The sequence below is a fragment of the Nilaparvata lugens genome, chromosome 10, assembly GCF_014356525.2.
Source record: "Nilaparvata lugens isolate BPH chromosome 10, ASM1435652v1, whole genome shotgun sequence".
Classification (NCBI taxonomy): Eukaryota; Metazoa; Arthropoda; class Insecta; order Hemiptera; family Delphacidae; genus Nilaparvata; species Nilaparvata lugens.
The window spans coordinates 27,538,658-27,553,312 of NC_052513.1; the positions used below are offsets into that span (position 1 = coordinate 27,538,658).

The following is a 14,655-nucleotide window of genomic DNA, read 5'->3' on the forward strand; positions in this document are numbered from 1 at the left end:
AATAGATCGTTCAAATCGTTTTAGTAATAAAATGAATCAAGCAATACGGTACCTGGATAATTGAGTGTGATTAGGAAAACAATAATATTATCCAGCTTTGTTTGTTTTTTCGGCGTATTCAAATAATTCACCTGGAGATGTTCTCAAATCTGTTAAGCAAGTACAAAACCTGGTGGCAAGAGCAAAATGGCAAGTTAGAAATTAGTTATTTTGAAACTTTTACAGATGATTCTCCTGATGTTGAACTTGTAAGACTTTGGAAGAAAGTTGCTCATTTAGTTTGCAATTAAGTTGCGTTCTTGTAAACTTTACCGCTTGTTAAGCTCCTTTTGCTATCCAATTTCAACTGAACTTTTTGGTCCGTTCTATCATTTCCTGCAATTCCGGACATTCTTTTCCTGTCTTGTTCTGATTCTTTACTCTTTTGTTCCACTCATTCTCCATCTCCCCTTCATTTCTTATTTTTCTTCGCATCACAATTGTTTACAATCTGCTTTTCTTCTCTTGGTCTAGAGTTTAAGAACCTCACCAATCTCACTAAGCAAGTATGCTTCCAACGTAAATTACAACAATCACTTTTGTATACCTTTGTGAGTCTCTTGAGATGGTATTTGATTTCGTTCAATGCATTTTGTAGACTACTGTATTTGTTTCATTTCCTCTGTTATTTTTTAACGTAAACAATTCATTCTTTCATTCTGTTCCACGAGTCATTAGTTTGGATCAAGCGTAAAACATCAAGATCACAAGATCATCGATATCATTCATAATAAATAATGGAATTGCAGTGATTAATTTATATTTTCAAAAATAAAATTAGACACCATAAAAGTAGCTTCATTTTATGAGAGTAAGAATAAATCACCATAAGTGATGTCAAACAAGAGCCTGTTCAAAGTCCTGATCTGTTTATAGTCAGACCTGCTCAGAGTCATCCTCTATCTCATAAGGTTGCCCAAATAGCATGACTCCCTGGTGCAACATAATGCTGGTCACTAAAGGTAGGACATGCATGATACACATGTCGTCATACATTCTTGTGTCATCACGGCTTCGAGCAAATTTTGTTGAAGTTACGTTGTACTGCGATTTTTTGTTGTTCATTTTCTCTTCACTGCTCTATTTGATGTTAAATAATTTCTCTATATTTTCAATTTGTAATTTTCCAGTGGTTTATTCATTGTTATTGGTTGATTATTTTATGTTAGGAGCCTCTAGATAATGAAAAAACATGCGTGTGTGCATCATGAATATGCATATACATACATGTCCTACCGTTAGTGGCCAGCCTGAGAGAAACAATATAAAATGAACAGCTATACTCAGGTTACAAAGAACATAAATTATTATTCAACTGGAATACTCTGTATTAATAATACTCGTATTATACTCATTTTGCAACATGGTTTGATAAGGTTTGTTGCATAGATTCATCAGCTGGTTGCCAATTTCTCCAATGCTCTACATCACCCTCATTAGTGATAGTTGCCTGTTTCTGGCTCTGCTATTGATGAATGCACTAATTTTGTGTTCATGATCCTGTCTTGGAAAATCAGCTGATATTCATGCGACATGCTACTCACCTATTTAGAGCCCAAGTTCAGAGTGAGATTTACTTCAAATTGTCACCATTGCTTAAATGGGGGTAATTGGTGCTGTTCATAAGGAATGCTGACAGATTGAAGTGAATTCCACTAGACATCACTGCTACTACTTGTAGTGGATCAGTCAGTGAGCGGAGAATCCAACTACAAATTCCCAAGACATAACCTCCTTGCGTGACTCGAATTTTTTGCGCAGAAATGGCCCCGCCAATCTCTCAACCAAAACTCTCTCTCTCTCTTTCTCTTTTTCCCTTGATTTCCCTTGCTTTTCCCTTGCAAAAGCAATCCTTGCTTTTCTGCTCTACCATTTTCCAGTTTCATTCTCACCCTTCATCATCATTATCCTTATCTTCCATGTTATTTATTCTCAGTACATTTCTCATAATTTGTACTTATATTATTTCCACGTTCTCTAAATACTTCCTGCATTCTGGTATCTTATTTTCATACCTTCTATTTATCCCTGTTCCACTCATGTTTCTTCCCGAATCCCAATACCCAGTGCCTCCACTGTTTCATTCTTTCCACTGATACTATTATGTATTCTCTTTCCCACTTTTCATTCCCAATTCCTTCTGATTTCATTCTCTTGTCACCCTGTGATTAGATTCTTCTATTTTTTCCTGTTTCCTTCTCTCTCTCACAATCTTACATGTATTCATCATTATCATAGATAAATGTGATAGCATCAACATTCCTTCTCTCTCACACAATCTTACATGTGTTCATCATTATCATAGATAAATGTGATAGCATCAACTATTTTGTTCTCTTAAGAGTCACTTATCTCCAATTCTTTTCATTATCTCGTTTCTTTACTTCTAAACCCTTCTTATACCTCTTCCAGCACATAATTTCTCTCTTCACATAATAATTATTTCATCAATTCCATTATCCATTAAGACTTTTCATCAATAATTCCATCCATATAGACAGCTCCTATAATTAATAATACTGCTGTCCCCCTCTACAATCATCCTTCTCCCTTGTCGCAATTCCCAATAATTCTACTATCTTCTCAGTTTCTCTTAGTCATAAATTTTCCAAGCTATCTCGTTGAGTAGTAGTCGACTGTCCTTTTATTATTCTTCTTCTTTATTGTTTCAAGAATTAAGTTTTTTTTGGGTGAATTGTCCTTTTCTCATTCTTTCTCCTTCAATGCTCTTCTCCATTTCTCGATATACTTCTTTCTGTTCCCCTCTAGACTATTTATAATCCTTACATGTACCCAATCTCTCTTCCTCTTCCTCTTTCTCTTTTATCTCATATATGCTTTTCTCTCTCTTTCTGCACTGGCACTCACTCGAGTTCTTACTCACTCGGGCTCTAACACAGCACAAAACTTAGTAACGTATTTCGTGTTGTAAGCTCTTTAGTTGGATCATTTGGAGTCGTAAAACTTGTTCAAGCGAGTTATCCTCTCCAGCTATGCGACTGGAATCTTGAAATTTGTTGAAAGCTGAAAATACCTTCCATGGCTGCAAACCTCAACTCAAGTCATACTATATCCGTCTAGTAGTACAGTTTGTTCTTGTTCACCAAAGTATGTGTACATTTATTTCTTCCTTTAACAATTTGTTACAAGAATGGTTTATTCCCTCTCATAGGTTCATACTTTCAATTATTTTGTTTTAGCAATTTTGTTGATGTTCTCTTCTTTGTGGATTCTCTTTAAACCTCTTTCCAATTGTTTCATATCTTTTCATGTTCTACCGGAATTGGCGAACTTGGTCAGGTCGCTCTTCCATGAAAAACGTGAATAATAACCAGCTCTTTGATAGACTCTCTGCAAATGATTGAAGTATGTGTACTGGATGGTATAAAAGGTGTTCTAGTAATTCATTGAATTCTCTTGATAATATAAGGAATAGAAGAGTCATCTCATTCCACAAATGAAACTTTTCTCCAATATATTTGTCTATAAACGCTCCTGAGATTAGAGAAATAGTTAATCTAACCAATAGTTGGAATAATTGATCCATCAATTCAGTTTATGATTGTTTCATCAATATCAAAAACATCAATCGAGAATCATAGAGCTCAAATCAATTATACATTTATCATATCGTATATAACTATAGTACCATAAATTCTCATGATATAATCCAAGTATGTGATAGTCAATATTGTTAAATTGGAATTTACTCCAATTATCTGGAAGTAGATTCATCTTCCAACACTTGAAGATAGCTGTGATGAATAAACTTTTTTACTTTGAATGATGCAAGGTTTACGAATGTTCTAAGGTTATGCAAGTTTAAGGTATAGAATGTTTTGAACACTGTCCACTGTAGAGTCATGAATCACTACATGAATCAATTGTTTAGAGATATATTTCTGTCCGGGGATAATGATGACTAGAATCACTCTAGAATCTGTCTTAATCTATGTGTAACCTTATCTAAATCTGGGAGAGGAATAGCACAAGGTTACCTTATTTTTTCTCTCCCTATCATTTTGATGATGTACTTATTGTATGAAACAATAAAGAATGAAGAAAGTCTTCAACTAGACACTCACTGGAATAACAAAAAAAATTATGATTAAAAAGTGGTTGCTGTCACTTTCAACACATCTATTAAATTAAATTTATTCGCTGAATACGGGACTGGAGACTTTATCCATTAGTGATAAAATACTACAACTTCCCAAAATCCTTTCTTACATTGTCAATTCGTCAACACGCTTGTACTTTTATATTGAAGCCGTAGTCTAGCACTCAACCTCTACCTGCAATTTGATGAGAGAAATTGAATTGAACTCCGTATTACAATCGAAAGTAACTCGGCGTTGACTCAATTCGAAACGAGCTCTGTTCAAGTGTCTCGATTGTTGGAGAAGTCGATAGTAATTTGATCGAGTGTGGAAAATATCGACTTATAGAAGTGGAAGCCGGTGGAATGCGATATTGGCGTCTATGGTGAGAACTGTCAGCATTCGTCGTCGATGACATCGACGCTGCCCATTGAACCGTCGGTGACAGTTTGAAGTGAATCTGGCTATAGACCGAGGGCACTACATGTGATTGGAAAATACCTTTCGGCAAGGAAACGAACAATTGTGACTCAGGAATCACTTGGAAGATGCATTCTTGTAATCGTACCGCTCCTATACTCTTTCTCCGCTCAACGAAAAAAGCCGAGGAAGAGATAATGTGAGTATTGAAGTGGGAATGCGAGGACTGAGATGGAGATACAGACAGAATCATGTTTCATCTATATGAGTTCCAGCTTCATCGTTGCTCGCTACGATCATAAGAGCAACTCATATGAGTTATATGTTGCAGGAGGGTTAAGGCAATTAACTTGAGAATATTCATGAGGAAAATCATCTATCAACACCAATTTGAAATCTTCTAAATGCACATAATGCCAAAAAATGCACAGGGAATGTTCAAAACATCTCTGGATGAGAACTGAGCTGAGGTCATTTCTTCTTCTCTAGCTTCAATCATTCGATTGGTAGGCAGCTTTCTATCGTTTTCTGTCCAGAGCTGTAATTTTCAGTTGGATGTAGCTCTGGACCCCTAGATCTTTGGTTACTTGCTTCAAATATTGTAGCCAGGGTCTTCCATGAGCCCTTTGTTCAATTACATACCTTCCAATATTCTTAAGGTAAATTCGTTGTGTCTAAATACATGGCCAAGCCAAGAATGCCGTCTGTCCTTTAAAATATGCTTTTCCTCAGCCTTTTGAAATAATTCCTCATTAGTAATTTTATCAGTCAATTAGTCATTAGTAATTCTATCATTTCAACTTGGTCATTTAAAGATTCACAATTTATCGATTATGCTTCAATGTAGGCATACACCTTTCATTTTCCTTTTTCCTTTGTCCTGGCTCCCCCAGAAGAGCGGAGTTTATTACAGAAAATATAAGAAACAAAACTGAAAAATACGCTTATAAAAATAAATCTTACAAACCAAAAATGAAGTATAATAAACAAAACAAGAATGAACAAATGATAAGAAAATTCCTTTTCAGTGGACAAATTATAAGCCAGACGAAATATAAAATTCACCAAAACCTTCTAAAGAAGGTTTGACTGGAGGAGTCAAGTTTCACATTATAATATATCTATTATAATATGATCTCTATAATAATAATAATAATAATAATAATGATAAATTTATTGCCAAATAAAAGAAATATTTTCACAAATAAAAATAATCGTTGAAAAAACGATAGGTTTTGGCGTGACAAACTGATATTATAATCCATACATTGTCAATTTTGTAGTGTGAATACTGCATACAATAACTACTGTATGTCGAAAATTTTAATGAATAATTATTGAAAGAGCAATCTTTCGATCAATTTTTGTAGTATAGCATGAGTGTGAGTTTCCTATTGATATCTTATCTATTATTTGGAAAATTATAACAATTAGTTATAGATAAGAAATATGGTTTTGGTAACGGACACTGGCAACATGAACTCTTGAACTTTTCTTGCGTTTTTAATCAATCTTGAACCTAAGCTCACTCCAAGCTCTACTTAATTGGCCAAGATTGCTGAGAGCGCGAAAAGCAATTAAACGGGAGAAGGAGAGGAGAAGAAGAAATGCTAGCAGAAAATAGAACAAGAATACAATGCGGGAATAGATTTCGTAACTTCTTGCGAACAATACAAGCAATCTCCGAAATTCTCTTACTGTACTAAGAGATTGTAGATTCAAAGAACAATAGTCACTTGAATTCTGCACAATTAAGCCTCTTAACATCTTTAGGGAATAGTGGATTAGAAATTACAGTTTCAATGGGAATTACATTTGGAGCACAAGTGTAATCAATACATAATGAGTTGAGTGTTGAAATGCTGGAAACACAATGAGGTGAATTTAGTTATAATGAAAAATAATAAGGGAAGGTAGGCTAATTATAATTTCGCATCTGATATAATATCAGTTCCATCTAGAACCTTATAGCGTAGAGAAAAGATGCCGTTTAATTATTTTTCTCTGCTCATACTTCGTGAACATCCAGATCAATTGAACTGTGATACTTCAGCCGATGTACCTAGAAGGTATTTTAGGTACACTCCATTGACTTCAGCTTAAATTTAACATTTTGATACCGTACTGTAGAATTGGCTGAATTTGTTCAAAATGTAGATTATGTTTATTTAATTATTGATGATTCATGGCCTTACAATTAAAATCTCCAAAAAATGTTGTTATTGACTGATCAAGAACTGTTAATGTTCTTAGTAAATATTTAAATATACAGGATATTCAATTTTGATAAGTTGAAGCCTTGTACTCGCCACTGTTCATAGGATGACTTTTAGGTTGTGGTCAATTGGTCAAAATTATCGGTCGTCCCAGGTCGGTTCTGGATTTTCAATGAAAAAATCTTATTTATTCAATTCCTCTTGGCTATCGTCAACTCAGCATGACGGCGACAATACTCACTGGTGTCACACACCAAGGTTTGATATCACACACAAATAGAACGTTCTGAAAAACTTGCTAAATATTTGAATGGAGAAAATCTTATTCATTAAATTCGTTTTTGCTGTCGTCAACGGAATGTTTCTCTTCCATTAATTAGCTTGAGGTTGGTTCAATTATTATCTCTCACCTCACTCAACCTTCATTGGTTGTTGCCATGAAACGGAATCTCTCTTATTGGTTAGTTTGTGATTGGTTGAGCTTTCTCCCACCTTTCTCAACATCAATCCTGCTTTTTATTGGTGAGCTTGTGGTTGGTTCAATTCTCTCTCCCACCTCACTGATATCCCATTTGCTGTCACCATGGGAACGGAATCACTGCTTTCTAATTGGTTAGCTTGTGATTGATTGAATTCTTTTCATTCACCTCCCATTGGCTTGCAATGACAATGAAATCGTTAGGTACTCTCGCATTGAATAGCTTGTGATTGACCTAAGATGTTCTTATTTTATAAAATGATATAGGCCTAAGGGGCTAAAATATTAAATCTGGCTCTAGAAGTATAGTTTGATGTAATTAGATTTAAGAACACACTATCTGAATGTACTAATCTTCTCGCAGTGATTCAAGCCTCAGTTAACAAACGATGTGAATGTCGTTTTGTTGCTTTATAAGAATTTCTCCAACTATAGATATGCACCAGAATATATTCAGTCTCCTGCCTAATACGCCTGATCTAAATGTTCTAAATCGAAAATCGTTAGAGTCCAATACCGCTCAAACCACTGGCGAATACAACTTTATGAAACCCAAAGTCAAGTTTTATGGAGCTCATACCATCAAAACAAACTTAATAACCTGATCTCTTAATTGGTCGCTGGGCGTGATAATAACGGTTAACCTCGAAATGCAATTTAACGTTAGTTGCTCCGAAGTTATTCTCATAAAATTAGGCTCAAATCCATTGTAGGTGAGCAAGCTTATCAATACGACGTGCTTCTGAAACTCCCGTGATGCCTTCAAAGTTTAATCCGATCATGTTTGAGAGCCTAATCATCCTTCATGTGGAGTTCAAGTTGGCGGCCCTTGTTTAAAACGACATCGATCATTGCTGTTCTCAACAAACTTTGCAAACGTTCTCACGTAATTGATTACCTCATTCTCAAACATTCCTGCTCATATGCTTGCTACTTGAATTAGGTACCTCATTTAATGCGATGTGAATTCAAGTACCGGTTGATTAGAATTCATATTATGAATGACATTGTAGAATGTTATTTCGAAATTCAGGAGAGAGACTGTTTTCGGCTTTGTTTGTTATCCATTGTCCTCTCCCGATTATATTACATATTAGACTGCTCTGTTGATAAATGGAATAAGAAAATGCATGAATTGATTAATTATGAGTGTTCCTCATCAAATACCCATACATTCAGTCAAGGATGATGACATCAATGTCGAGACATAAATATAGTAAGTAAACAATTCAAAAAAAGGGTACCTAGATTTTTATTCTTCTAGATTTTCAGTAATACATTTAAAAATATTCATGAAGTTGAATGGTGAATCAACTCTCAAAACCCGTCGAATAAAATTACTGTCAAAGCCGTAGGCTAATATAAATTCTCATCTACGACCATGTTATAATGTAAACATATCATTTAAAGCTTATAATGAGAGAAACGACCCTCATTATAAAGCTGTTGTATAAACTACTATTCCAAAACATCGTATAAAAACTGGAATGAATTTGACTGTACTACAATGACATGTATACAATGCAATTAGATAATATTGCCTGGATAAATAATGGATCCTGGAAATATTTTTAATGCTGATATGCTAAGCTATGTAAAAATCATGCACCATACAAATTAAAAATACATTCCTTATCACGTAATTGAGTTTCCTAACGTGGAATATTGTTCACTTGGCATCAACATTATAGAGAGTTTTTCTTTTTTGACTTTGGATAGGAAATTAAGATAGTGAAAGGGGAATTCAATTTTCCATCACATTTAAGATGAAGTTGAGATTATTACCACTCCATTAAACTCACTCAAACCAATAAGCACCTAAGTGAGTCTACGTCTCATAGAATAATAATCGACGTTTCAGTAACGAGATTGAAATCTTCTATCATAGAGAATTCGCTTTAGCTTTTATTCTCTCGGAATTGAAATTGAAATATGGTATCATCTTTTTCATCAGAACAGAATACATTAAGCCTCACGGCACATATCTTGATCGTTAATGTTAATGCTTTTTCATCAATAATTTTTTATGGTTGGGTATTTATAAACTGAATTAAATTCATTAAACAGATGGAATTGTAATGACTTGACATCAGAATCGATATTGTGAGTAGAAGAAATAATGGGATAGTATGGTGATAATGTTACCAACGCACACAGCATTAGTTGGATGCAGGCAAAAGGAAGAAAACTCTACCCAGGTTATTATGCATCAGTCTGTTCACGTATAACTCTATTCACATAATGCAGACGTATATTTCTTCCTCCGCATATCCTGTCTGTTGCTGTGTGCGGTTCAATCTCCACCATTCATCGATCTCATATTATACCGTTCTCCAGCACAATTTCTCTTCTTTATTCTTATTTTCTCCTTCACTTCTAATCAATTTCAATTTTCCACTCAATTTCTTTCTCATTCATTATCTGTCTTTATATCTTATTCTCTCCTTGGCCGCTACTTCCGTTTTTATATTTTTCATCTCTTTCTCTGATTCATTCTCATTTTCTTTCCCTACATTCATTTTTCACAGTTTTGTTTCATTACCTTCATCCGTGTTCCACCTCTTAAAACGATACCTTGTCTTATAGTTCTCCAATTATTCCGTTTCTCTTCTATCTACGTCTCCTTCACTACCTTCATTCCTCTCTTGTAATCTCTATCCCCTCACCACATCATCTTTTGTCCATTTTCTCGCCTTCAAAATATATCTTATTCATCTCCATCTCTTTGATTCCTCAGTTATTCCCTCACTACTCCTGTCTCATTCTATTCCCACTTCCAACCGACTCACCCCTCTCCTTGTGACTTTTCTCTATTTCTAAGTCTCCCATCCACTTTCATCAATCCTCAGATTTATCACTAGCATATGTCACACCTCATATCCCAAATAATCGACAACTTGTCCAATGGTTGGTTTGACTTTTCGGTGATGACAATGTCGCTTTGCTTTCTTGGAAAGACCTCACAATGCGAAATGCTGTCACAGATTTGTCCTATAGTGAGTTTTAACTGTTAGCATTTGTTGAATGGGAATCATATAATATGTTGTTAATAATGAATGCTGATAGTTCGCAATTAATTCCAATAGGCATCATACATATAATATATTATGTATTCTCGGTTCATGGAGTTACCCCACTACATAATTATACAGAAATGTATATAGAAGTACCAACTTCGTATTTCCAGTACATACAGTTCTCCCAGTCTATAAACATTTCAACTATGTATTCCTGGTATATGTTCCATTGAATAGCCTATATATGTTTGTCCCAGTCTATAAGCTATGTATAGTAGGCTATATACGGTTCAGTCTAAGTATTATTAGCACGAATATATATCTCAATTCCTAACTAGGTCACCAGTGAATGATTCGCAAAAAAGGAAATGTAAATTTATCACAGATGAACCAACCAACTAGTATCTCTCTGTGTGCTGGAGACTCATATTTGAATGTCAACATTGATTTGTGGAACAGTGTTGATTTGGGGCTACCTGAAATAGTGTGGAGTTCTCGTTTAAAAGAACAGGGAAAAATTGTCTTATTTAATGTCATCTTTCACAAGTAATGAATTCATTTCACATGTAATGAATAGTTTTTGAAGCATTTTAAAGAGGAAAATGCAGCAGTTTTTGAATAATAAGAAAATCTCAAAGTTACGCAAGTAACAATTGAAACAGTTCTCACGTGGGAATCACGTTTCTGATGACCTGTTTCTTTTTACAGGCACATCACTGGAAATCTATATCACACTCCAACAATGAAAGTCATCCTGCCCTGTACGGATAAGATCTTCTCAATCAGGTAATTACCTCGACTCCATCTATTGAATCAGATCTTTTCAAATGTGTTCGCTTTGCTCCTCTTGAGATAATGGATTCTTCACTATAATCGAACTCTGGTACAAAGTAGCAGGATATGATGTTGTGAATCTCTTATTACGAAATTTCCCCTGAGATTATTGAATGGGCTGTGATAGGGCAGATAGATGATCCACGTTTGATATACCTACAAAGTCGCATTTATTCCTTCATTTTAAGAGCCTTTCCATGTTGGGCTGTGTTATGGGAAAACCCACACGCTCTTTTCCAGCTGGGTTGATCCCGTAGATACCTCGAACCCGTGTTTCTGAAACAAATTGTGTTGGAAAATTATTTCTTTTTGAATTTGAAGTATGTATAAAATATTTCCAGCTTCCATTATGTAAATTGAAAGTACAACGTTTATTATTAGAGAATGTTGGATAACAGATTATTGAGTGGTATATAACGAAGTAAGTAAGATGAAAATAACTCAATTTAAACAACTCCAACAAAGAAACTTCTGTATTGGAATATTGAACAGGGAAGATTGCAATGATAAATGGAATGTATTCTATGCTCCTATTATTGCTTTCACTTGTACTTGTGTATATTATTCTTGTTCTTATTCTATTATTTATAATTCGTATTTCTATAAGTTGTTTATTTCGAATAGTTTGTAATTTAAAGTTGACAAGAATATATAAAGTTTTCATACTAGTATTTCCAGTATGAAGTTCAGTATTCCAAGTTCCCTAGTAGAAAGGAATATAGTGATTAGAATTTATGATCATCACATAGTGGCCGCTCGCTAGAAATATATTTTTATCATAGTGGCCATCTAAAAATAAAATACTTCGCATACTTCCAAAAATAAGAACGTATTCCAAGCGACCAAGATACATCCCAAGTAGTTTGTAAAGGGATTTTGAGGCGCCTGCACAGAATTACTTTCGACTGAGGCTTTAGTGACAACAAATTTTGTCTGTTGACGTTGCAGACTGAAGATTTTTGTATTTTTATTCAGGAAGAGTGGAGAAAAGAGGAGTATGTGACATAGGATGAGACGATGGGAATAGGAAGTGGAAAATAGTGAGAGTATTGAGGAAATTGAGTGAGCTAAGGAAAGAGAGGAAAATAAAATGAGTTCAAGGAGAGAAAGAGGAAGAACCCTAGAGAATGAAATGAGAAAGGAGAAAAAATGGAAGAAAAGTAAGCAGGGAGAGAGATGTACGTGGAAGTCTTATTCCTTTCAGAGGTAATGACAGAGGATGAAGGAAGAAAGCGAAGTGGAGGAGACTCTAATGACAGAGAGAAAAAATGAAGGAGAGAGAAAATGCAGAATAGAATGCGAAGCAGAAGGAATAAAATAAATATATAAGGGATATCATGAAGTCGAATACTATGAGGATAAGAAAAGAGAATGAGAAGAGGAAGATGAATGAAGAGAAGGAAAAATAAGAAATATACAATGCAGAAAAATCGAAAAACAGACGAGTACTAGAGGGAAGAAGAAGAGGGAAAAGGAGGTAAGAAGAAGAGTTCAAAGTACAAGAAGGAGATGGAGTAGAGGACAAGGAGAAGGTCATGGGAAATGGGAATGCAGTACAAAGATAAATAGGGGATGGTAAGTGAAAAATATGGAGAATCTTGGAAGATGTTGAGGAAGTTTTTAAGGAAGAAGTTAATAATGTCAATTTTTTACGAATTATTGGATAGAGGAAGGAGTAATAGAAGATGGATACCACGAATAAAAAGGAAAGTAGAGGAGAGGAATATTAGCAAGAGCAACGAGTAATAGGTACTACTGCAGTAGCTTCTATGGAGGAGAGTAGGAAAAAATGAGAAAACAGAGAAGGAAACATATGGGGGAGAGATAGATAGAAAAAGGTAGAGCAATACAGGAAGAGAAAGTTTCACTGGAGGAAGATGAGACGGGAGAGAATTGGGAGAAGAAAATGAGAGAGCTTTGTGAGAGAGGGAAAGTGGCGTGAAGAGGAGAGAGACTATTTCAACTTGCTCAATCTGAACGACATTTGTGGATCGAGACGATTGACAGTGTACTCACCCTTCAAATACCACGTCGCACCCAGGGAATGTGTGTGAGAGTAAGAGAAAGAGATAGTAGGAGAAAGTATGAACGAGAGAGACAAGATAATAACAGTATCCGGGTAAACAACCTCGGTTTCGCTAAAGGACGTCCAATATTGTGTCAGCTAACCGTTCGTCTCGGCTCCTGTAAGCAGTAAGCTTCCCGGTTTGTTTCTATTTCGTCGGCACCTAGAGTGAGATTCTCTTTATACTGACAGCATTTCTTATAAAAAACATAAATGATTCCCATTCAGCCAGTTCTGACAGTGGGGATTTAATGTCATAGTGAGATTTCCCATAGAGTCTCTGCATTACTTATGGAATAACGTAATGCTACCCCATTCAGCCATTGCTGACAGTTTAAACTGGATAGTCAGTCATTGGAGGAAAATATCCTATAGTCTACGTTGCAATGAAATGCATGAAATAAACGCAAGCGGAAACATCTCAATGCTAATGCAATATTCGAGACAGGTTTATGATGGTGGAAATGAATGCAAATCATGTAATGAAACGGTTTGTGTGTTGTGCGGAAGTTCCAGCGTTTGAATGGTATTGTTAAAAATGGTGGAGCTTCCTTTGTTTCTGTGGAAACTTTTGGGGGTTAGGGGGAAAACTAAAATTTATGGGAGTAGCTTCATTATCACAGATTAGTTTTCGAATGCTTGTACAAGAGTATTGTGATTGTGAAATGTTATCTAATAAAACCATTTATCAGTTCTCTATCTTGAAAAAACAACTAATGGAATGAACCAGGGAGTTTTTTAAATAAGTATTTCCGTTTGTATTCGAGATTTAACCAAGATCAAGCTCACTTTTTGAAGTCAGAGTAGCTGAGTTATTGTTAAACATTATTACAAGTTCTCCTGAAGGCGAATGAGAGGAGGCAGTTCTTGAATATAATATTTCCAATAATAAAAATTAACTCAATCTTTTAATATAGTAGCTATATATGTACACGTAAGAGTTTTTTGAACTTTTAAACAAATACATTTCCAACATCTTGTTGTGAAGTAAAACTAGTATGATCGTCCAATATTTCATTTCGATAATACTCATTCTCTGCAGTAAACACTTCATCAACCGAATAGTCACTTCATCACTTCTCACACTTCATCACTTCATCACTTCATCACTTCTCACACTTCATCACTTCATCACTTCATCACTTCTTCAACCGAAGCAGTGTCGTGTTACTCCATAAAACTGTGTGACTGTGTTTGTTATTCTATAAAACAGGCTCTTTAGAAGTTTTTCAACTTTAATTGAGGAGTAAAACATGTACGCCACTCTGTTCCATTAATAAAGCTCTTCAGCTAAATTTGTAGCTCCATTCTTGAGCCGCATAGCAGCGTCGTGTTATGCCATTAATGAAGCTCTTTAGCAGAATTTGTCTGCTAATAGAATAGTCGAGCCGACCTCGCCGAAAAAATCGTTTAGCCGATGATAAACAAAAGCGACGGGCGCCGATTGTGAGATTCACTTAAAACTAACAGCTCTCCTTACATGTGA

The 14,655-nt window shown here is 35.2% G+C and overlaps 1 protein-coding gene across 18 annotated transcripts in view; it reads left to right on the forward strand.

The window, feature by feature from the left end:
• The window catches only part of LOC111046312 (beta-3 adrenergic receptor), a 268,205-nt gene that overhangs the window by 46,856 nt on the left and 206,694 nt on the right, over positions 1-14,655 (forward strand). For 15 of the 18 annotated variants that reach the window (XR_005572386.1, XR_005572378.1, XR_005572375.1 and 12 more), the window contains one exon: positions 10,979-11,056. The exons of 2 other annotated variants lie outside the window; for them this stretch is intronic. Coding sequence is in view for 1 of the 16 variants with exons in the window: in XM_039437100.1 (XP_039293034.1) it covers positions 10,979-11,056 (78 nt within the window). In the remaining 15 variants the exon portion in view is untranslated. Of the gene's footprint in view, positions 1-10,853; positions 11,057-14,655 lie in introns of those variants that run through there. One more of the 18 variants, XR_005572385.1, reaches the window with a different exon arrangement.